Genomic DNA, 24,646 nt, shown 5'->3' with positions numbered 1-24,646 from the left:
AGGTTTGAACTATGGTTAAAAAGCTTTTGACACTCACTACGTTTATAGGGTTTCTCTTTAGTATGAATTTTTTTATGTCGGTTAAGGTCAGAGTAATAGCGAAAGGTACTTTCACATCTGTCGCATGTAAAGGGCCTCTCTTCAGAATGAATTTTCTGGTGTTTAATAACATTTGACTGATGTTTAAAGGTTTTTTCACAAACATTACATCTGTAGGGGCTCTCTCCAGTATGAGTTCTTCGGTGTCGCGTTAGATCTGAGAAACGGACAAAGGTCTTTTTACAGTTATCACAGATGTAAAGTTTCTCCCCAGTGTGGATTTGTTGATGACGATTAAGATCTATGAGCTGGGTAAAGGTCTTCTCACATTCATTACATGAAAAGGGCTTCTCTCCAGTATGAATTTTCTGATGTTTGTTAAGATTCGATTGGCTTTTAAAGGATTTTTCACAATCATTACATTTGTAGGGTCTCTCTCCAGTATGAACTCTTTGATGTAAGAGAAACTGAATATTGATTGAAATCCTTTCTGCAGTGATTACATGTGTAATATTTCTTTCTAGTATGAGTTTTTTGGTGTTGATTTTTTTTTGAGAAACTGTGAAAGGTCCTTCCACAAAATGTACAGACAAAGAGTTTCTTTTGTGGAGGAATTCTTTGATGCTGAGTCAGATTTGATCTCTTGCCAGCATGAAATCTCTGATGTATAATAAGGGATGAAAGAAACCTGAAGGCCCTCGGACACACATCACACTTGTGTGGTTTCAGTCTGCCGTGTGTGCTCTGATGTTGAATAAACTTTGAAGCTCTGTTAAATGTTTGCCACATTGGTTACATTCAAGGTGTTTATCCAGAATGTAAATTCTTTGGACCACTGTAAATGATGCGGGATGCCTAAAGTCCTTTGCATTTTCATCGTATCTGTGGGCTTTCTCTACCTTGTGAATTCGCTGGTGTTCAGTAAGTTGTGATCTATAGCTAAAAGCCATGCTGCGGTCACCACATTCATAACGCTGAACAAAAGTAGAGGGTTTTTGATATTTTGCATGGTGAGAGCTTTGCCTGAAGGTATTCATAGATTCATAAAGGGCATGATAATTCACCAGTGATGGTTGACATGCTAATGGGAAGACAGTATGAGAAAAATAAAATTAAATCCAGGCATCACAACAAATGAGATCACTAGTTAGTGGGGTAGCAGGGAGAGAAGGGTTCAGTGACGGAGGACTTTGGAGGGGTAGGAGGAGAAGTTGGAGTTTGTCAGGGGAAGAATGAGAGAGAAGTGTTCTCCAAGTACAAGGATAATTTAAGTGATCAACGTGTATCCAGTGAAAAATTTCTTTCAACTTGAAATACTTAATATTTGTAACTGAAAAATGACTCGTTGAAATTGTAATCACCAAAACAGAAAAATTTAAAGACTCTGAAAAGAGCCACATGAAATTCTAAGCAAGGATTAAAGTTTTATTTTCACTAAGATCCTTTAAAATCTCTCTCTATAGATACAGCAATTTGTGAAAGTGATTATACTTTAAATACTTGGAACAACAAAACTGGGGATTTCTCTATGAGTAAATATTAACCTGGTTTATCAATTTTACTAATATTTAATATTTTACTTTATGACAGGGTTATTATTGATTGGGCCAGTGCTCTACTTGGATATTTGAGTTCTGTTTATTTTTGTTGTTGCCAAGAACACTAAGAACAATCATATATACACATCTTCGTTAATTTGTTGAAATGTATTCTAGGCATAGATTCTTAGAAATGAAAAGGAGTCCTATTTTTTTATGTATACACACACCACACTCAAGTAAATTCTTATATTGCATGAGCACATCTTTACTTTCTAGTATCTTGATAACCCTAGACTCTATCAAACTTAAGACCCCACAGTTTGATAAAAAGATAATTTCTAGCATTTATTTTTTGGGGTAATAAAGAAATCTAAATGAAAATGGGTTAATTGCTAGGAAAATTTTTTAATTAAAAAGGTTAATTAACGATGGAAAACTAGCATGTGTTTCTTTTACCCTCATCATTCTAGATCTTAAAATGCTACGGAAGTCATTAGAAAATGTATGGCTACAGAGGAATAGTTTAAAGATATACATGACTAATACTGTCTAAAAGACATTGCAACATAAGATGAAATCAGGTGGTAATAAAAAAGAACAAAGTGAAAATTGATTTGAAGGTGTAATATTTAAGTAAACCTAATAGTTCACATGTATAGAAAAATCGTATGGCCAAAGACCAAGTTATACAAAGACAACACAGTAACCTGGGAAACCTGGTTGGAGAACCCAGAGGAAAAAGGACTGAAGAAATAGAATATGTAACTCAAAAGTTAGAACAGTCAGGATTAAAAGAGAAGTATCACCATCCATTAATATAAGTCCCATAAGGGAAAAAAATGTTAGAAGATTTGCCAACTTCAAATGGCTTAATATATGGACAACGGGAATCTCTGAAAGAGATGAGAAAGGGAGATGGAAGGACCAGAAAGAAAACTATTTAAAGAAATAATGGCCCCCAAATTTCCAAACACAGTGAACACTATAAACTCACAGATCTAAGAAGACCAGCAAAGTCAAGCCTAGGAAACATGAAGAGAATCACAGCGAGGCATATCATAAGCAAATTGCTCAAAGTCAGTAATAAAGAGAAAACTGTAAAATCAATCAGAGGGGGAAAAAAATGCTATGCATGAAGATAAGGATGACATTAGATTTCTCACTGGAATACTGCAAGCAAAAAAAAAAAAAAAAAAAAAGGAAGATCTTTAATGTTTAAAAGAGAAAGAAAACAAAAACCTATCAACCAGAATTCTATGCCCAGCTAAACCCTTTCAAAAATGAAAGCAAAGGAGCTACCCTGGTGGCACAGTGGTTAAGAATCTGCCTGCCGGGCTTCCCTGGTGGCGCAGTGGTTGAGAGTCCACCTGCCAATGCAGGGGACATGGATTCGTGCCCCGGTCCGGGAAGATCCCACATGCCATGGAGCGGCTGGGCCTGTGAGCCATGGCCGCTGAGCCTGTGCATCCAGAGCCTGTGCTCTGCAACGGGAGAGGCCACAACAGTGAGAGGCCCACGTACCGCAAAAAAAAAAATCTGCCTGCCAATGCAGGGGACATGGGTTTGATCCCTGGTCCAGGAAGATCCCGCATGCCACGGAGCAACTAAGCCCATGTGCCACAACTACTGAGCCCGTGCTCTAGAGCCCACAAGCCACAGCTACTGAGCCCATGCGCCACAGCTTCTGAAACCCGCGAGCCTAGAGCCCGTGCTCCGCAACAAGAGAAGCCACAACCATGAGAAGCCCGTGCACAGCAATGAAGACCCAATGCAGCCAAAAATAAATAAATAAAATAAATTAATAAATAATAAAAATAAATTTAAAGAAATAATTTTTTAAATGAAAGTGAAAAAAATCAGACATACAAAATTTGGATTTAACCAAAGGAATAAAAAAAGTCAATCATAACTACATGCTAAATATGTAAGTTTGTTTAATAATGATAAAGAGGTCAATTCATCAGGAGCATTGTTTATGCACCTACAGAGCTTCAAAATACATGATGCAAAAAGAACGTCAAAGAGAAATAAATTCACAATTATAGTTGGAAATTTCAATACCCCACTCTCAATAATTGATTCAAGAGGTAAGCACAATATCAGATATAGTTGAACACAACTATCAATCAGCTTCCACCTTAAAATCTTTTTTTTTTTTTTTTTTTTTGCGGTACGCGGGCCTCTCCTGTTGCGGAGCACAGGCTCCAGACGCGCAGGCTCAGAGGCCATGGCTCACGGGCCCAGCCGCTCCACGGCATGTGGGATCTTCCTGGACCGGGGCACGAGTCCGTGTTCCCTGCATCGGCAGGCGGACTCTCAACCACTGCGCCACCAGGAAAGCCCAGAGGCAGCTTTTTGAATATTATGTTAATATTATTCATATTCATATCTGATAGGAAATACAGGTATTCTGATTTTTTTTTAAGTCCTGGCTTTTTTCCTAGGTTTTTTTTCTGTTCTTCCAGATGAAATTTAGATGTGTTCTGTAAAGTAAAATAAAATTAAAATTAAACGAAGAAACCACATCACTCAACTTATTGAGATTTTGATTGGAATTTTGTTAAAGAATGTTGTCTCCCTATCTAGGAAGACAGTATGTGTCTCTGTTCACATTTAATGTCACACATTAGAGTGTAATAGTTTCTTTTGTGTAAGTTCTGCCCAATTCTTGTTAACCTAGTCCTAGATACTGACTGCTACTGTGACTGGAACTTATTTCCTATTACTACTATTGGCATAAGAGAAACAACTGATATAAAAGTACGTTGACCTGCACATCATCTTAATCATAGAATCAAAGTTAATATTGCCAGAAATGGGACAAACTGACATCATGTGTGTGAAACTCATCTGGTATAATTTACTGAGAAGAACATACCATCCATTATGTTATGCCAAGAAATGTATAACCTGAATTTAATTGTGGGGAAACAGTCAGACAAATCCAAATGACGGAACACTTCAAAACAAGTCTGTCCTCTTCAAAGTTACCAATGTCATAAAAGACAAAAAAGGCTGAGGAAGTAGATGAAAGAGGTGTAAATGACATGACAACTGGATGTAAGGACTCTGAATCAGATGCTAGATCAGAAAAAAAAAAAAAAGTTATAAAGGACATTATTGGTACAACAGGTGAAATTTGAATATGGTCTAGATATTTGATAATAATAGTATATCAGTGTTCACTTTCTTGAATTTGATTTGTGGTGGTTATGTAAAAGGTTGTTCTACTCTTAGAAAATATATGCTAATTTTAGGGGTGACAGTTCGTGTTTGAACTTACTCTCAAACGGTGAGGAAGATGAGAGAGAGGAATTGAGAGAATGCAAATGTGGCAAAATAATAACAGTTGGTGCTAAGTAAACATTTTACAGGTGTTCATTCGAAATGAATCATTCCTGCAACTTTTCTGTTAAGTTTGAAAATTTTCAAAATAAAAATGCAAAAAGAATAAGAAAATTATTAACCACTTGTTTAATGACAAGGTCAAAATAACACACCACTTTTAGGGTCCTATTTTAATAAAGGTATCACCTAACATGGTCATTTCTGGGAGAGGAGATTATGAGTACTCTTCTTTGATCAAACCTTCGTTAGATTTATGTGTATCTGCCGTTTTAGCCACAGTTTTGGTGTATTACTTTTGAAATCCAGTTTTGAGTGGAGGTGAACAAATTATCCAACTCACCAAGTAAAGCAGGAACTCTTCTGACATTCTCTAAGGAAGGGGACGCTGAGACTTATGGGAAACGGAGTCCCGAATTTGATGGATTACCGGGAGGAGAGCGCTGGGAACTGGCCCCTCACGGCTCCTTCTGCGCATGTGCAGTTCTCCTCATTGTTCGCCCGCTCCCTGGTCTCTAGCTTCGCGCGGCAAATAATTCCGGAGCCTTCGAGTCTACGCATTGCTCAGTGAGGGGTCCTGCACGAAGGATGTGCGCTACAGGTGAGAACCTAGTTTGGAGGGGTTTTTTTTTTTGCTGAGCTTGGGGTAGGTTTTGTGCCCACACCTGGTGGAAGCAAAAACTTGCGCGAATCCCACGCAGGCTGAGACCCTATATAGCACTTGTTCCTGATTCTGGTCTACATTTGCCGCTAAAGAAAGCCAAGTGACAGAGCAGCTTGGCTACGGACCTACAGGTTCCACGAAGAGGCTAAGGGAGAAGCGCGGGTTACTAGGTCAGAATGAAGTGCGCTGAGAAAAAACATCCAAATGGTAACGAGCTGTTTCCAGAAGCTCCTCGAATTTGCATGTGCCCTGGCCAACCATTCATTATCGAGTCAAATCCAGGACACCGGCGGGGGTGAGAATAAATTCTGATAACATTTATTATGTGCAGGCTGATTTAAAAGCCTGAATTTGAACTAAGACAAGTTCAAATTCTAGCCTGGCCACTGAGTCTCCATGGACAAAATGATGAGCCTCTAAGTCTCAGTTTCCCCATCTGCCAAAGGAAGTTATTCCAAAAACCTGTCTCAAAGGCGTTTTGAGGATTGAATTAAGATAACCTGTAAACACTCAGCAGCGGTCCTGGCATTCACTAAGCACCCGGGAAATGTCAATTGCCTTTATCACTGTTGTTTTCATTAAGATCGTTATTGGTTCTCAAAGACCCCCTGGAAAGTCAGTATTACCCGTCCCATTTTAACTGACAAGAAAACCAAGACTCTGGAGGGGAAGTCTCCAGGCCAGTAATTGAAGGAGCTGGGATTACAAACCTCAAACAAATCCCATGCTGGGTCTTGTCTAGCAGCACATCCTTCACAGGACTAAGCAGAGTGGCACGTCCCTAAGAGCCACAGGGAAGGACCTGGAGTGTACAGGGAGAGTCTTCTCCAGAAGCTCTGGAGATGCCTCGGTATCTGTTCAGAGCCCTTGGGTTACTGCGTAATTGAGGCTTCTAGACTCTCATTGTCCATTGTCCTCTGCCCGCAGCAGTTTACAGACTCCCAAGCCAGATTTTCTGGCAGTGGTTCTCAAAAAAGTATGTATCAGAAACAGCTGGAGGGCTTGTTAAAACCCAATAGCTCTGTTGGGCCTCACCCCCAGAGTTTCTGGTTCAGGAGGTTTGGGGAGGGGCCCAAGAATTTGCATTTCTATCAGGTTCCCAGGTCACACTGATGCTGCTGGTTGGGGACCACTCTGTGAGAACTTCTGTTGTAGAGCATGGTGAATTCATTGCAAGAGAGAGTTGGGACTGAGGCTGGAGATTCCAATTGTTTGAATTTACCCTCCCTCCGCCCCAGCCAGGTACAAGTTTTCCCTGGATCACACAGATCTTGTGAGGAAAGAAGGAGGGGTTACCAGGAGTAGGACTCTTACCTGGGAGATCCTCACACTACCTGGACACGCTCACCACAGCTGCAGGGCAGAGATCCCAGAAACAAGCAGGTTCTCTATTTGCTTGCTTGGAAGCAATTCCTGATCCTTCTGCCCTGAGTAACACCACCACACCAGAGGTTGTGGAGAACCATTGGTCCGTGAGGTGTGGGCCAACTTTTCAAAGGGAGGGGGAATTGGGCTGAGGGTGGTGGGCAGGAGGCAGGCTTCTCAGGAAGAGGAAATTCTGAGGACGGTTGATGAGGACACGTCTGGGAGGAGGGCTAGGGAAGCACTCTCTCCACTCCTCCCAGAAACTCCTCCTAGATGCCCTTAATTCTCCAGCCCCTCTTCTGGGATTTTGCACAGCCCTCAAGCCACGCCCATCATCACATGAATTTAGAGATATGCCCCGCCCCCCATCCCTGACTTTATCTGGGTACAGGAAGAGTTTTCAGGGGTTCTGTAATCCTGCCTCAATTGGGGGCCTAAGGAAGTAATTAGCGTGGGGTTAAATACAGGGTTTCTGGAAGCACACCGCCAGGGTTCAAAGCCCAGCTCTACAGCATTACTTTAGCTTCTCAATTTCCTCATCTATAAAATGGGATAATAATAGTACCTACAGCTTGCTCTTTAAAAAACTTTTTTAATTGAATTGCCTTATTTAGTTTGTTAATCCTTGTTAGGATTTTTGCATCTAAGTTTATACGGGGAAACAAGTGGCTAAGTTTTTCTCCACTTATCCTAAACTGACATTGGCCTCAAGAGTACAGGAGCCATACAGATTGAATTGGGGAAGTTTATTTTTCTGTTTCTGGCATGTATTCTGTAGATTATTGTTTTTCTTGAAGGTTTGGGGAAAATTGCTTACACAAAAGGACTTGGAATTTTGTAGGTGTGTGTTAAATTTTTAATTCTGCTTTATTTTTTGTTTGGGTTTTTTTTTGTTTTTTTCTATTATATATATATTTTTATTGAAGTATAGCTGATTTACAGTGTTGTGTTAGTCTCAGGTGTACAACAGAGTGATTCAGTTACACATATATATTCTTTTTCAAATTCTTTTCCCATATAGGTTATTATAAAATATTAAGTATAGTTCCCTGTGCTATACAGTGAGTCCTTGTTGTTTATCTGTTTTATATACACTGGTGTGTAGATGTTATTCCCAGATTCCTCATCTTGCTCCATTTAAGGAATAAATGAGGTAATATATGTAAAGGACTTAGAACAATGTCTGTTACATAGTAAGCACTATGCAGGTATTGTTGGTATCACTAATATTAATATACCCACATTCTTATAATCTAGCTTGGTATTATTCGTAAGTGGTGGAACCAAAAGGTGCATCCAGGGCCCCTGCCTCCCCAGCCACTGTTCTGCCCACCGCATCTCAGTTAAGGCAAAACAAGTGTCTTAGTAAAACATCCTTTGAAGACACTGGAACCAAAGGAGAATAAATCCCTTTTTAAAAAAATAGACTTGTTAAAGCACCCCTATCCCTGTTGTCAGAAGTTCCTATTAATTCTTTAACTTCACAAAGTTAAAAATATCAGTAGAATTTCTATCAGGTTTTGGTTGTTGCATCATTTTATACACTTTTTAAAATGGAAATACTCAAAACATACAACAGTAAAGAAAATAATATGACTCTATATACTTGTCACAGCTTCAGCAATTATCAACATATATATCCTCCCTGCCACCAACATGCACACACGTACGCACGCGTGCATACACTTTCCCCCGCCACCTTCTTCTACTGGATTATTATTATTTTTAAATTAATTAATTTTTTTAGCTGCGTTGGGTCTTCGTTCCTGCGCGCTGGCTTTCTCTAGTTGCGGTGAGCGGGGGCTACTCTTCGTTGCGGTGCGCGGGCTTCTCATTGCGCTGGCTTCTCTCGTTGCGGAGCACAGGCTCTAGGCGCACGGGCTCAGTAGTTGTGGCACGCGGGCTCTAGAGCGCAGGCTCGGTAGTTGTGGTGCACGGGCTTAGCTGTTCCGCGGCAGGTGGGATCTTCCTGGACCAGGGCGCGAACCCATGTCCCCTGCCTTGGCAGGTGGATTCTTAACCAGTACGCCACCAGGGAAGCCCTCTACTGGATTATTTTAATGTAAATCCCAGACATCAAAAACTTTAGAAATGTAACAGGTTTAATAATAGCCAAAAGCACAGCATGGCATCCTTGCTATGCTATCTGGGTTTAACCAGGTCTTTCTTAGTTGGATTTTACCTTATTTTATATTTGTCTGCTGTTAAATCAAAGAAGGCTATAAATTGTAAGAGACCAATAAGGAAAAAATATTTACTCTCCACAATAAAAAGCCTGCTTCTTTTAGCTCCCCCTGGTTATACCAGGGTTGCAAGAGTCCCCTCAGCATGCCTGCCCCTTCTGAAGGGTCAGAGACAATCTCCCACCATGTGACTGTCAGCTAATACGTGGGGATTTCTAGGCAAGTGCTATAAGGACCTTCAAGGTTAATCATGTTTCTCACAATTTCTTTGCTCTCTCCCTTTCCTTCAGCTCTGCCTTCACAGTTCTCTGAACTTTTCCAGGAGCAGGAGAAAATGAACACAGCCCAGGTGAGTCGTTTACTTATTACTCAGTATTTTTCAGTGACATCTAAGAGTTGCTTTGCGTTTTTAATAACTTTCTTGTCAATTGTCCTTATTCATCTTTTCATTTCCCAACATTTTCCTGTTTTATTTTACTTTCCTTCTTTCTTCTTCTACTGGTTTTGAAGGTCTACATTTTATTTTTATTCCATTATTACCTTTGATGTGTTTAACACATATGTGAACACATTTTTCTACCAACAGCAGGAACATTTTCATCTGTAGTTTCATCCAAATAAGATACACTCCTCCCTTACCTCGGGCTTTGTGGAAATGCACTAAATATTTTTTATTTCATTCTCTCTTTACATAATAATTATGTATTCTTAGAATTCTTTGTTAACAATCGTATCACATCTTCTAGCTACTTAAACAATAATTATTTCAATTCTAATATACATTTCCCACTTATTTTTGCTGTCCCAAGTTTGAAGATAAAGCGACAGAATTATAATAGTCAGTTATAATATTACCTAGAATTTAGGGCTGCTTATTATGCTCCAGTCATTCTTAAATTCCTTACCTGGATTAGCTCATATAATTCTGACAACAGCATTAGGAGGTAGGCACTTTTATTATCCCCTTTTCACTAAAGTAAAAGTAAATAACTTCTCAAGAGCTTGTAACTGCAATCATTCTAAGGATACATCATTAGAAATTTGGCCAGATGGAGACCTGGAGTCCAAGTCCACTGCAAACTTTCCACCCTTTTTTGGGAGTAAGTCATCATCTGCTTGTGTTCCAACCAGCCCAAGATCTCGGAATGGGAGATCTCTTAGGCCTAGGGTTGCCAGATAAGACATAGGACGTATAAAATAAAGTAAATCTTAGCTCCATGCACGCTTCCCTTTCGTAGTCTATAAGTCACCCACCCTCTCTGGCTGTACCAAGAACCAGTTCCTGTAGCTCTGTCTGTCCACCACGAGTTCCGTATGGCACGCATTCTTTCCCAGATTCTGCTGAGCTTTGATAGAGGCCTCTGGAGCGGTCTACAGAATCACTATGTGGTTATACGCCTTCTGAGTCTGGGTATCTGAAAGGGCCTTTATTCTGCCCCACTCCATGAATGATTGACCGGTTATAGAATTTGGGGTTGAAATCCCTTTCCTTCAGAAGATTATGGATGATCTGCATTATCTCCCAGTATTTGGGGAGACTGAGAAGTCGTGTGGCAGCTTGATTCTCATTCCATTGTAGTAACCGGCTTTATTTTTTCTTCTTGCAAGTTTTTCATTATCCTTGGGCTTCAGATATTTCCGCAGGCAGTGTGTCTGGCTGCCCGTCTTTTTTCAGAGTGCCTGCTTGGTAACTGGATGGATCCTATGGAGATGAAGACTGACTTGCTCTGGGACATTTTCGGTTCTTTCTGTGATTATTTCCTTCCCTCCACTCTCTGTTCCTGCCACCCAGAAATCCCATGAGAAGGTCAGTTCCTCTCCCCAGTTGGCCCTCTGTGCTCCTTTACTTTCATCATTTCCATTTTTCCATGTTTTTATTCTGTGCGTTGAGAGATTTGCTCATTTTTGTCATTTGGGTCATTTTGTCTTCAAGTCTTATCTTAAGAGTTTTTGGGTTTTTTGTTGTTGTCCTAAGTCAGCAAAAGAATATTTAATATCTGTATCCTTTTTCTGTGTTCATAGCCAACTTTTCTCCTTTTAGGGAAATAAGACTCTCGTATATGATTTGCAGACTCCAATGGGAATACTTAAAAATTATTCTCTTCAGTATCTTTACTTACATTTGTTTTCATAGTCCTCAGTCTTTTGGTCTTGGTACTTATCTTTCAGGCTGTTACTCTTTACTGGCATTCAATTTGTTTAGCAGTCTTCAAATCTGTTATTCCTGATGCTTCTTTCTCAGATCGTTGTTTCCCCTCCAGCATCTGGACCCTTTGCTGTTTTCTGTATGAAGAGAAAGGTAAAGACCTCATTAGATCAATGTAGGCAGCTAATGTGTGATGCTCGGCAAGGCAGAGGTCTGTTTCCTTGGCAAGATTTTCCTCTGAACGAAAGGACTGACTTGGGGCCTCTTATAAGGATTATTGGGTTACGTGTACAGAACAGGCTTCACTTAGGCTCTCCAGAGAGGGACAAAGCTTGAGGGGACCCCCTTCCGCCTGCCAAAGGGGGTAGTGCCTTACCTGGTGGCAGAGCATGATAGTCTGTTTCCCCAGAGTTGCCTTAAAACAAAAGCTGTGACCGAATCAGGGGACTAAGCACAGTACCCTGCTCCTCTCTTTGGATGCAAGGTTCACGCAGACACCTAGAGGCAGTTCCTTGCTTTTGTTATTGTTGTTTAATTTTATTTTATACTGGAGTAGAGTTGACTAACAATGTTGTGTTAGTTTCAGGTGTACAGCAAAGTGATTTAGTTATACATGTACATATATCTATTCTTTTTCAGATTCTTGTCCCATATAGGTTATTACAGAGTGTTGAGTAGAGTTCCCTGTGCTATACAGCAAGTCCTTGTTGAAGTTCCTTGCTTTTTACAGGGAACGTTCTCCTGAGTGTTAACCCTCAGCCCACCCCTCCTGGGTGTCAGGAGTGTGGCAGCCCTTCCGTGACTCACGTTCACTGTTCTTCAGCCCAGAGCCCATCTTGGCTTCCAGCTGCAGCTGCTGCTGAGCTGGGAGGTCTCTCCGGGCTCTGAACAGAACTTGAGACTTTTGCACGTTCTATGTTTTGCATTAAGGGGCGAGCACAATGCCTCCAGTATCTGCCTCCTACTCTATATCTTCCAGAAACTTCCTCTGCTCTGAGAAGTATACTGGTGTTTTTATGACTCTCCCTGCTCTAGTTTTGGAGGCAGAGGAGGTTAGGTTGTGCAGTCAAATCTTTTTCTCCTCCGTGGAGCATACCCTGAAAAAACTGAGATTTAACCCCCCTCTCCCTTTGTGACCTCACTCTACCTCATACACACATTTTTTCATGGTTCCTGTAATTTATTACTGCATGTCTATGTTCATGTAGAAAGTCCCATCATTCTGTAAACTCCTTAAAGACAGGACCAGTGTCACACATACACAATGGAATCCTACTCAGCTGTAAAAAAGAATGAAATCATGCCATTTGCAGCAACATGGATGGACCTAGAGATTATCATACTAAATGAACTAAGTCAGAAAGAGAAAGACAAATACCATGTGATATCACTTATATGTGGAATCTAAAATATGACACAAATGAACTTATCTGCAAAACAGAAACAGACCCACAGACATAGAGAACAGACTTGTGGTTGCCAAGGGGGAGGGGGAGGGGGGAGGGACGGATTGGGAGTGCGGAGTTAGCAGATGCAAACTATTAATATATAGGATGGATAAACAACAAGGTCCTACTGTATAGAACAGGGAAGTGTATTCAATATCCTGTGATAAACCATAATAGAAAAGAATGAAAAAGTATGTATATATATGTATAACTGAATCACTTTGCTGTACAGTAGAAACTAACACAACATGGTAAATCAACTATACTTCAATAAAATAAATTAAAAAAACAGGACAAGTGTCTTACCTTAGCATTCTCTGTGGCTAGAACAATTGTAGGCCTGCAGAGGAACTCAACTTGTTTTATGAATCACCAACTAAAGATAGAGGCAGAGTATTTCTGGTATGATTTCTCTTTCTCCAACAAAATACAGGCAGACTTCATTTTATTGTACTTTGCTTTATTGAGCTTTTCAGATACTGCATTTTTTTTTTTTTACAAATTGAAGGTTTGTGGCAACCCTGCATCAGGCAAGTCTATTGGTGCCATTTTTTTTTTTTTTTTTTTTGCGGTACGCGGGCCTCACTGTTATGGCCTCTCCCGTTGTGGAGCACAGGCTCCTGACACGCAGGCTCAGTGGCCATGGCTCACGGGCCTAGCCTCTCCGCGGCATGTGGGATCTTCCCAGACCGGGGCACGAACCTGTGTCCCCTGCATCGGCAGACAGACTCTCAACCACTGCGCCTATTGGTGCCATTTTTACAACAGCATTTGCTCACTTCGTGTCTCTGTGTCACATTTTGGCAATTCTTGTAATATTTCAAACTTTTTCATTATTATTGTATTTGTTAGGGTGATCTGTGATCAGTGATCTTTGATGTTACTATTATAATTGTTTGGGGGCACCATGAACTTTGCCCATATAAGATGGCAAACTTAATCTATAAATGTTTTGTGTGTTCTGACTGCTCCACTGACCAGCTCTTCCCCCATCTCTCTCCCTCTCCTTAGACCCCCCCATCCCCTGAGATACAACACTATTGAAATTAGGCCACTTCATAGCCTTATGGTGGTTTCTAAGTGTTCAAGTGAAAGGAACAGTTGAATGTTTCTCATTTAAAATCAAAAGCTAGCAATGATTAAGCTTAGCGAGGGAGGCATGTTGAAAGTTGAGACAGGCTGAAAGCTAGGCCTTTTGTGCCAAACAGTTAGGCAAGTTGTGAAGGCAAAGGAAAAGTTCTTGAAGGAAATTAAAAGTGTTACTTCAGTGAAAACGCAAATGATAAGAAAGCTAAACAGCCTTATTGCTGATACGGAGAAAGTTTTAGTGGTCTGGATAGAAGATCAAAGCAGCCACAACATTTCCTTAAGCCAAAGACTAATCTAGAGAAAGACCCTAACTCTCTTCAATATTATGAAGGCTGAGAGAGGTCAGGAAGCTGCTATCTAGGACTTTCATAGCTAGAGAGGAGAAGTCAATGCCTGGCTTCAAAGGACAGGCTGACTCTCTTGTTAGTGGCTCATGCAGCTGGTGACTTGAAGTTGAAGCCAGTGCTCATTTACCATTCTGAAAATCCTAGGACCCTTAAGAATTATGCTACATCTACTCTGCCTGGGCTCTATAAATGGAACAACAAAGCCTGGATGCCAGCACATCTGTTTACAACATGGTTTCCTGAATATTTTAATCCCACTGTTGAGACCCACTGCCCCCCCCCAAAAAGAAGATTCCTTTCAAAATATTACAGCTCATTGACAATGCACCTGGTCACCCAGGAGCTATGATGGAGATGGACGATGAGATTAATGTTGTTCTCACGCTTGCTAACACAACATGCATTGTGCAGCTCATGGAGCAAGGAGTAATTTCTTTAAGAAGTACACTTCATAAGGCGATAGCTGGGCTTCCCTGGTGGTGCAGTGGTTAAGAATCCACCTGCCAATGCAGGGGACACAGGTTCAAGCCCTGGTCCAGGAAGATCCCACATGCCGCAGAGCAACTAATCCCGTGCACCACAACTACCGAGCCTGCGCTCTAGAGCCCATGAGCCACAACTACTGAGCCTGCATGCCACAACTACTGAAGCCCGCGTGCCTATGGCCCGTGCTCCGCAACAAGAGAAGCCACCACAGTGAGAAGCCTGTCACCACAATGCTCACCGCAACTAGAGAAAGCCAATGCACAGCAACAAAGACCCAAAGCAGCCAAAAATTAATTAATTATAAAAAAATAAGGCGATAGCTGCTGTAGATAGGTATTCCTCTGATGGATCTGGGCAAAATAAATTGAAAACCTTTTGGAAAGCATTTACCATTCTACATGCCATGAAGAACATTTGTGATTCATGGGAAAAAGTCAACATATCAACATTAACAAGAGTTTGGAAGAAGTTGATTCCAACCCCCAAGGATGACTTTGAGGGGTTCAAGACTTCAGTGGAGGAAGTAACTTCACGGGTGGTGGAAATAGCAATAGGATCAAAATTCGAAGTGGTGCCTGAAGATGTGATTGAATTGCTGCCATCTCATGATAAAACTTTAGCAGATGAGGAGTTGCATCTTTTGGATGAGCAAAGAAAGTGGTTCCTTGAGATGGAATCTACTCCTGGGAAAGATGCTGCAAAGATTGTTGAAATGACAACAAAGGATTTAGAATATTACACATACTTAGTTCATAAAGCAGTGGCAGGGTTTAAGAGGATTGACTCCGATTTTGAAACAAGTCCTACTCTGGGTAAAATGCTATCAAACAACATTGCATGCTAAAGAGAAATCGTTCGTGAAAGGAAGAATCAATCAATGTGGCAAAATTCATTGTTGTCTTATTTTAAGAAATTGCCATGGTCACCTCAGCTCTCAGCAGCCACCACCCTGATCAGCCACCAACATCACGGCTAGACCCTCCACCAGCAAAAAGATTACAACTTGCTGAAGGCTCGATTGTTAGCATTTTTTTAGCAATAAAGTGTTTTAAAATTAAGGCATGTATGTTGCTTTTTTAGATATAATGCTATTGCACGCTTAGTAAATAGCATAAATATAATGTTTATATGCACTGAGAAACCCCCCAAAATTCATGTGACTCGATTGCAGTAGTCTGGAACCAAACCTGCAATATCTCTGGGGTCTGCCTGTATAACATGATGGAAGGTATGTGGTAGATGACCTTTATAACATTTTCTGGTCAACTCTTTACAGTGAATACGGTAGGATCAGTACCCCCTACATATTTCCCGTGCCATCTGGTCTTGAGCACTGCAGACTGAGCAGCCTTGGGCTATTACAGGGATCGGTGTTGTTCGAGGATGTATCAGTGGACTTCACCCAGAAGGAGTGGCAGTTGCTGGACCGTGCTCAGAGGCTCCTGTACAGGGATGTGATGCTGGAGAACTACAGGCACCTGGTGTCCCTGGGTAAGCCCAGCTTCCTGTGCAGCTCCCGACAGCATGCATTTCCTGTCTTAGGAACCAAGTCACTGTAGCGCATCATGCATTTTGGGTTTGAGATTTTGGATTCAAAAACCTTTTAGGGAACTTGAAAGGATATTCTCACCCCCCTAGTGAAAGAGTCCCCATCATTCTACAGCTCCTAAAGCTTCTCCCTTCTGATTCTTCAAAGGGCTTGACTCCTAAGCAACTTTGCCAAGTCCCATGTCGTTTCCCACAACAGGTCACTGTGTTTCCAAACCTGAGCTGATACTCAAGTTGGAACAAGAAGAAGAACTGTGGGTATTGAAGGGACAGCTTCCAAGTGAGAGCCACCCAGGTGAGTTAATGAGGTCACCTGAAAGGCAGCCAGGGGAAACTGGATCCAAAGTGGCCAGTTCAGGGAGTAGTATCTTTGAAATGGCTTTTAGGAATCTCTTTTAGAGGCTCCAGACTTTTAGGAGTGACTAAAGGCAGATGACTACCATACCTTAAATATTAAGCCTCCATATATCACTCTCATAAATAAATGCTCTTTGTTTTCTGTTTGACTTTTTTTTTTTTTTTGCGGTACCTGGGCCTCTCACTGTTGTGGCCTCTCCCATTGCAGAGCACAGGCTCCGGACGCACAGGCTCAGCAGCCATGGCTCACAGGCCCAGCCACTCCGCGGTATGTGGGATCTTCCCGGACTGGGGCACGAACCCGTGTCCCCTGCATCGACAGGCAAACTCTCAACCACTGCGCCACCAGGGAAGCCCTCTGTTTGACTTTTATAGAGAGAGATTCGCTTGGTTTTTGTAGAATCCAGTTGCTGCCTTCCTCATCCTAGACCTTTATTTCTCTGTTTTTCTCTCTGTTCAATAATGGCCATCCTTTACGTTCCCTCCTGTGCCAAATGTTCTGTAAATATGCATTTGTTGATGGATCACTTGATTCAATAAATATTTACGAAGCACCAGCTATACACCAGTCATGTTCTAAGTCATAGGAGATACAAAAGCGAAGTCTCTGCTCCTATCAGTAGATCCAAATAGCAGATCCATATGTAACATGTCTGGTAGTAATTGGCACTCTGAGAAATTAAAGTCAGATGAAGGGGATGGAGACCAACAGGGAGTCCTTTTTCAAAAGGAAGTCAGGGAAGGCCCCTTTGAGGAGGTGGACATTTGAACAGGAGAGTAGAGTGGAGTCTTGAATAAAGGGATGGAGTGAGCGACGGGTTATCTGAGAGATTCCAGATCAAGGAACAGCAGATGCCAAGCCTGTGAGACAGGAGCATGCCTGGTGTAGTCAGAGAACAGCAGGGAAGTTGGTGCGACCGGAGGGGGTTCAGTGAGGAGAAAGCAGCAGATGATGTCAGAGAGTTAGCTAGAGGCAAAGCTTTATAGGCATGGTAAGACTGAATTCTACTCTGAGTAAGATAGTAGGCAAAAGAAGAGGTCAGGGACTGCACCCTTGAGCATTACATTTGGAGGTCACGGAGACAGGGCTCTAGCAAAAGAGACCAAGAAGGAGCACCCACTATGGTAGAGGGAGAATCAGAAGTCAGGGGTTTCCCAGGAGCCACGTGAAAAAAGTGGAATTCCCAATATTCAGATGCAAATGTAGTCAGCGTCGCCCTTTTTTTCCCCCTGCAAATTATCCAAAGGCCACAAGGAAAAAAAATTTAATGTCAATTCCATTTTTTTTATAGGTTCGAGGCAGCTGAAATCCCAAACTTTAAAAAAAGTGGAAAAACTGCCAAAAGCAATGAAAGTCAGGCTTGTTTGCAGAAATAGAGAGAAAGTATCATAGCTGTGGATATAGTGTTAGAACATATTATGCAGACAGTATTTACTTGCCGATTTTACCACAAATGGAACTTAAAGTGTTGAGATTTTTTTTTAACAGTGGGATAGTAGCATTACTCTGAAGGATATCTAGGTTCTGAGTAGAGCTAAGGACATAATATGTGCTAAGTGAAGACCATGAGAGTGTATTTGTTGTTGGAAACACACAGTTGATGGAATTAAATACCCTGGTCTGATAGGAGCTGACAATACTGTAGGCTTGTGGGATGATCAGTTGAACATGTGTTGTGAATTTAGGTATAAAAATCTAGTATAAAGTCTAAGTATGAAAATCCAATATCAGATTTTTCTTGCTAGCATATTGGCTTCTATTTGTTTTATCTGCTACAGAAAAGTCTAAAGTTTTAAGCATACAACCAATGTTATTGCATAAAATGAAAATAGTAGAAGGCAATAATAATCACTCATACCCCAAAATTTTTAAGACAAAGATTAATAAAGGTCCTAAGACCAAGTTGAATAGCCAGGTGCTTGAGTTCTCACAAAAAAAGAGAAATCAGAGGAATAAAAAACGATGTAAAAGTAGAATTAAACAACAAGGTTTTACTGTATTGCACAGGGAACTATATTCAATATCTTGTATTAAACTATAATGGAAAAGAATCGAAAAAAAGAATATAGGTATATACCTATGTACATGCATAACCGAATCACTTTGCTGTCCACCTAAAATTAACACAATATTGTAAATCAACTATACTTCAGTATTTTAAAAGTGAAATTAAAAATTAGTGTTGTGACAGGGCACAGTCAGTTGGTACAGTACATCAGCAGATTGAAAGAGGGAAAAGTAGAGTTGTCAATCAAGACAAATAACTATTGATTAGCTCTGATAGAATCAAATGATATGCAAACATGGCTTATCCTCTGTCTTTGCTCTGACCCTTCCCTTGATCACCCTTTAGTCTTCCTTGTCTCCCTACTCAGTGTCCCTTATCTTTGCCCCATTCTTTTAATACCCTCCATCCTTGGATCAGTTGTTTTCCTGACATCCTTTGGACTCACTTCACCACTCCTTGTGTTTTATTTCAAACTCTCTACCCATTTTGAGGTAATTTTTGTAACAAGCCAAAGCTTCTCATATTAATTTTCAGCTTTCTCTCCCTTTTTCTACTGCAATATGTGTTTTTGTTTTTGTTTTCATGTACCAACTAAAAGAGTAGGGTAAATATGTGCTTAGGAGTTCTTTCATCTCAGGAGACTGTGTCTGAAACCTAAGAATTAACTCAATTTAGGGCATTTGTATACAAGCCTATTCCTTAAGAAATGTGTTAAGATTTATAATGTATGTTAATTTTTTATATTTCTAGAAGTCCAAAGAACCAATAACATGGAAGAGATAAGCCAAGAAAATGAAGACAAGTATTTGAGGCAAGCTTTATTCATCAACAACAAAACATTGACTGAGGATAGAAATAAGACCTTCAGAGAAACACTTAATATGACCACAAATCCAGTGCCCTCAAAAAAAATATCCCATCAATGTGACCCATTTGTAACAAACTTGAAAAGTGTTTTTGATCTAGTTATTAGTAATAGAAGCAGTGTGAGAAAAAAATCTAATGATTTCAATGGATGTGGATTCCTTACTACTGTGCATGAGAAAACCCATACAGGGAACAAGCCCGGTGAAAATTATCAAAAGAGGAAATCCCACAGACAAATTGAGGACTTTATTCAATGTCAGAAGAATTCAGCTTTGGAGCAATGTCTTGAATATAATCATTGTGAGAAAGGTTTTCACAGAAAAGCATGTAAGACAGCTCATACAGGAGAGAAACCCTCTGAAGGTAACAAATATGGACAAGCCTTCCTCCAAAAGTTAAAGCTTGGTGCTTGTCCGAGAACTCTTAAGGAAAGGAAACCACACGAATCCAGTAAAAATAGGAAATCCTCATGCTTGAAGTCAAAACGTGCACATCAGAGAGCTCACTGTGAATGTAACAAATTGGGGAAATCTTTTAGCGAGAAGTCGAAACTTACTCAACATCAGAGAATGCACACAGGAGGAAAACCTGATGAGTATAACAGAAGTGAGGAGGCCTTGCAGAAGTCATCCCACACTCAAAATGAGCGAACTGATATAGAAGAGAAAATCTATGACTGTAACCAGTGTGGGAAATCCTTCCACAAAAAGCCACACCTGACTCAACATCCGAGAACTCACACAATGGAAAAACCCAGTAAGTGTAATGATAGTGAGAAAGCTGTGAAAAAGGAGTCCTACCTCGCTCTAAAGCAGAGAATTAACATGAGCGAGAAAAGCTTTAAAGGTAGTAAGTGTGAGAAATCCTCCCACAAGATGTTGAAACTCAGTCAACATCAGAGAATGTGCTCAGGGGAACCAAACAATGAGTGTAGTGAAAGTGGGAGGGTATTAAGTAAGAAATCACACCTCACTCAAAATCAGAGGGCTCACAAAGGGAAGAAAACCTATGACTGTAATAAATGTGGGGACAGCTTCCCTAAGAAAACAGACCTTTCTCAACATCAGAGTGTGCACACAGGAAAAAAGCCCTATGAATGTAGTGAATGTGGGAAGTCCTTTTTTGTAAAGTCCAACCTCACTGAGCATCAGAGAACTCACACAGGAGAAAAACCCTACAAATGTCGTGAATGCGGAAAATCCTTCTGCCAGAAGTCAGCCCTCACCGTACATCAGAGAACTCACACGGGAGAGAAACCCTATAAATGTAATGAATGTGGGAAAACCTTCTGTGTGAAGTCAAACCTTACTCAACATCAAAGGACCCACACAGGAGAGAAACCCTATAAATGTAATGAATGCTGGAAATCTTTCTGCGTGAAATCCAACCTCATTGTACATCAGAGAACTCATACAGGAGAGAAACCCTACAGATGTCCCGAATGTGGGAAAACCTTCTATGAAAAGTCAGCCCTCACAAAACATCAGAGAATTCACACAGGGGAAAAACCCTATGAATGTAATGAATGTAGAAAAACCTTCAGCCAGAGGTCAGCCCTCACCAAACATCAAAGAAAAAAACATAAGAAGAAAACTCCCACCAACACTCTCCACGTGCAGAAGCCATCCTCTGCAGTTCATAGCCATTGAACATCAGCAAAATCATAGGACAGAACCGCTTAGATGTCAACACATGTAGGAAAGTCTTTATCAATAGTTTAGAGCTCATTGGAATTAAAGAAGTAATATAGGAGCAAAATAGGAGCTCTCTATGAATGCTTTGATTGTGTGAAAGCTCTCAAGAATTTCAAAAATATGGAGGGCAAATGTATTATTTTAAGGAATATGGATAAAAATGTTCTTGTGGGAAAATGTTCTTGTGGCAATAGAAGTATTTCAGATGTGATATCAAACTTGTTACAAAAAAAGATAAAATATTCAGTTCTTAATAGAATGTGAAAGTGGAGCTTTTGTCGGGAATAAGTTAAGGTCATTGGCACAGCAGTGTTAAATCTATATGTGAAGACCTTCTGAAGTATATGGATAGGTATATAGTGCATGAGTGTGTTATATAACATGAATTACGTGTATGTTGGATTTACATAGGGAACCCACCTCTCTCTGAATCTCAACAATACAGTATATAAGTGAAAACTGAACAGTGACATAACGTGTGCCTCAACAATTGTACTTCTAGATACATACCCTAAAACAACTGGGCGTTCTAAAGGGTGTTTGGAAATACTGGGATGATTAGTTGTCACTATGATTGAGGGTGCTTCAGGCATTTAGTGTGTGGGAGAACCAAAGATACCCAATACCCTGCACCATGTCAGAGAAAGGACAGGAAAAGGGGCTCATCCAGGATGCCAGCAGCTCCATCACAGGAAAACCTTGCCCTAAAGAAACTCTTGCACATCTGCACCAACAAACATGTACAAGAAGGTTCATTGCAACCTTTCAGGGTTTTGTAATGACAATTGAAAAAAAGAGAAAGTAGCAAATGTCCATTAACAATAGACTAGATAAATATTGGTATGTTTATACAATGGGAATAACATACACCAATGAAAATGAACCTCAGTTATATATATCAAGATTGTTATCTTAATAATGTTTAATAAAAAAGGAAAATATAAATACCATGTTATTGCATTTATATAAAGTTCAAAAACAAAGAATTCAACAGTACACTGTTGAGGGATACATATATAAGCAGTAAAACTACAAAGGAAAGCCAGTGGATGATTAACACAAAATCTAGGATAGCAGTTACATCTATGGAGGAAGGAGGGGCTTACAATTAGGGAGGAAGCTTTATGTGGGAAATAGACCCACACAAATACGCCCAACTGTTTTTTTACAAAGGTGCAGAAGGAATTCAGTGGAGGAGAATAGACTTTTCAACAAATGATGCTGGGGCAGTTGGACAGCTATAGGTGAATAAATGAACCTCAACCTCCTGAGGAGGAAAGTATGGGCTTTGGTTTCAGACAAACCTGACTCTGAATGCCAGCTTTACCACTTACCACTGTGTGGTTCTGGCTTTAATAACCTTTTCTAATAAGGTTATTCAACCTTGCTGAGCCTCAAACCCAAGCCTAGAGCTCATCAATGACACGTTAGGGATGCAGGGGAAATAGAAGGTAAATGAATGGGCTACATTTAATTCACTAGGGTATGTTCCCAAAATGGCCAGCAGAGGGCTCTAGTCGCACATGAAAGACTCCACCACGTCTCTGCTCCGGCTGAAAACGGTCTGCCTTCCAATCCCCACTCCTCATTTCAGCCACCCATTTTCATTAATCCACATTAATTCACAGTGCTGGGGAGACATTTTTCACAGTTACATGTGTCACTGCGTTTCTGTCAAAGAAACATATCAGATAATTTAAATTATAATACTGTTTTTTTCCTGCCTACTTTAGTTTTTTTCTTAACGGAATAGACATGCATTCTCAACAGGGGCAATATTGCCCCCAAGGGGGTGAAAGTTTGTTCTTGGAGAAAAACAATTCTTAGCTATTGCAATGGTTTGTGGCCCTCAAAGGACCATATTACATAAACAGATATGCAGTATATCTGTGGTATTAAATTTTTATGGGGAGGACAATTAGGAAAAATAATATCTAAAAAGTCCCCTTGGAGGAGCTATAAACTTAAAAAAATAAAGGTTGGGAAACACTGGAATAAGGGGAGATGAATCAAGAGAAGATGCCATCATTGTACCACACCTGAAGTTAGGGACGCGTAGCATAATTCTTTCTCCTATAATTTGGGGACTGCCATGGCAGTGTCCAACCTCAACAATTCCTAACTGGAGGTCTTGTCATTGTTCAGAATGTCCCTCTGCCCCTTTCCGACTCCTCTGAGAGACACCACTTTCAGTGATTTAAAAGGAGTCTCTCCTGGGAGAACTTCAGAGATGCCGCATGCCCTCACCCTCCCACTGGAGTTGCCAAGATTGAGCAGAGGAGGGCCAGATGGCACAAGCAAGCTGAGTGAGTAAGCAACCCTGACCCCCATTTCATCCACCTGTTGCCTGCTCCTTGGCTTAAACCTATGGCTGAGGGAATTCCCTGGCTGTCCAGTGGTTAGGACTCCAAGCTTCCGGTGCTGGGGACCCGGATTCAATCCCTGGTCAGGGAACTAAGGTCCCGCAAGCCACTTGGCACTGCCAGAAGAAAAAAAAAAAAACCTATGGCTGCATGCAGTGGGAAGTGGGTCCCTTATGACCAGTTGACAGAGGAGGAAGAAGCCTGAGCTTGATATATGGAGGAGGTGCCCAATTTTGATGGTAGATGGACATATCCATCCATCATGGCCTCAAACTGAGAGCAGCATAGTTACCAGGAAGGGCTCAGATCCCTTAGGAATGAGTGTTGGAGGTCACACCACCAGGTAAGCCACCATATCCAGCAGAGATGCCAAGGGTGAGGGGAGTCTAGAATTGACAGTAGAGATTAGAGCTTTTCTGAGCAGCTGCCCCAGCTCTGCACCTACCTCTTGTTACACAAGGAAAAACAAATTTCTCATAGGTTTAAACCACTGTGATTCAGGTTTCTGTTACACGCATTTCTGGCTGATACAGTATTCCTAACAATAGCATATGCCTGGGTTTTGTTCTCTAATCCTATTTAGCACACCTTGCGTTTTAATAGGACAATTCAGTCCCTTTGAGATTACTGTAAAAATTGATATATTTTATTTTATTCCTTCCATTTTAATTCGAGCTTACTATTTATTTACTTTGTTATTTCTCTTTTTCTTGTTTTTGCTGGCTTGATAATATGGCCATTTATTATCTCTTTTTATTTTTTTAAGTATAATTTACATACAACAAATTGCACACATATTAGGTATACAGTTTAATGAGGGTTTTTTTGTAGTTGTTGTTTGGGGTTTCTCTGGCTGGGCCTCACAGCTTGTGGAATCTTAGTTCCCCAACCAGGGGTTGAATGCGGGCCCTTGGCAGTGAGAACATGGAGTCCTAACCACTGGACAGCCAGGGAATTCCCTCTGTTTTTCTTTTAGATTTTGGTGTTCTATAGAGCTAGCAATTACCTTTTCTTTTTCACATTCAGAAAAAAAATACATAATCACAATTATATAATCTTCCATTATATGAAAAACACCATCTATTTCTTCACATTAAGATGACCCATTGGGCTTCCCTGGTGGCGCAGTGGTTGGGAGTCTGCCTGCCGATGCGG

General features: G+C 40.8%; 1 protein-coding gene across 1 annotated transcript; it reads left to right on the top strand.

Annotated features, from left to right (window-relative positions):
* Positions 1–890: 890 nt before the first annotated feature.
* Positions 891–21,083, top strand: LOC103077493 (gastrula zinc finger protein XlCGF49.1-like). The gene is made up of 7 exons (XM_007446937.1): positions 891–960; positions 9,428–9,486; positions 16,018–16,144; positions 16,401–16,496; positions 19,318–19,463; positions 20,001–20,190; positions 20,347–21,083. The coding sequence occupies exons 1-7, from the start codon at positions 891–893 to the stop codon at positions 21,081–21,083; spliced, it is 1,425 nt and encodes a 474-aa protein (XP_007446999.1).
* The last annotated feature ends 3,563 nt before the right edge of the window (positions 21,084–24,646 follow it).

The sequence above is a fragment of the Lipotes vexillifer genome, unplaced genomic scaffold, assembly GCF_000442215.2.
Source record: "Lipotes vexillifer unplaced genomic scaffold, Lipotes_vexillifer_v1.1 scaffold565, whole genome shotgun sequence".
NCBI classification, from domain to species: Eukaryota; Metazoa; Chordata; class Mammalia; order Artiodactyla; family Lipotidae; genus Lipotes; species Lipotes vexillifer.
The sequence above is the reverse complement of the archived record's forward strand: the minus strand, read 5'-3'. Positions and strand labels throughout refer to the sequence as shown.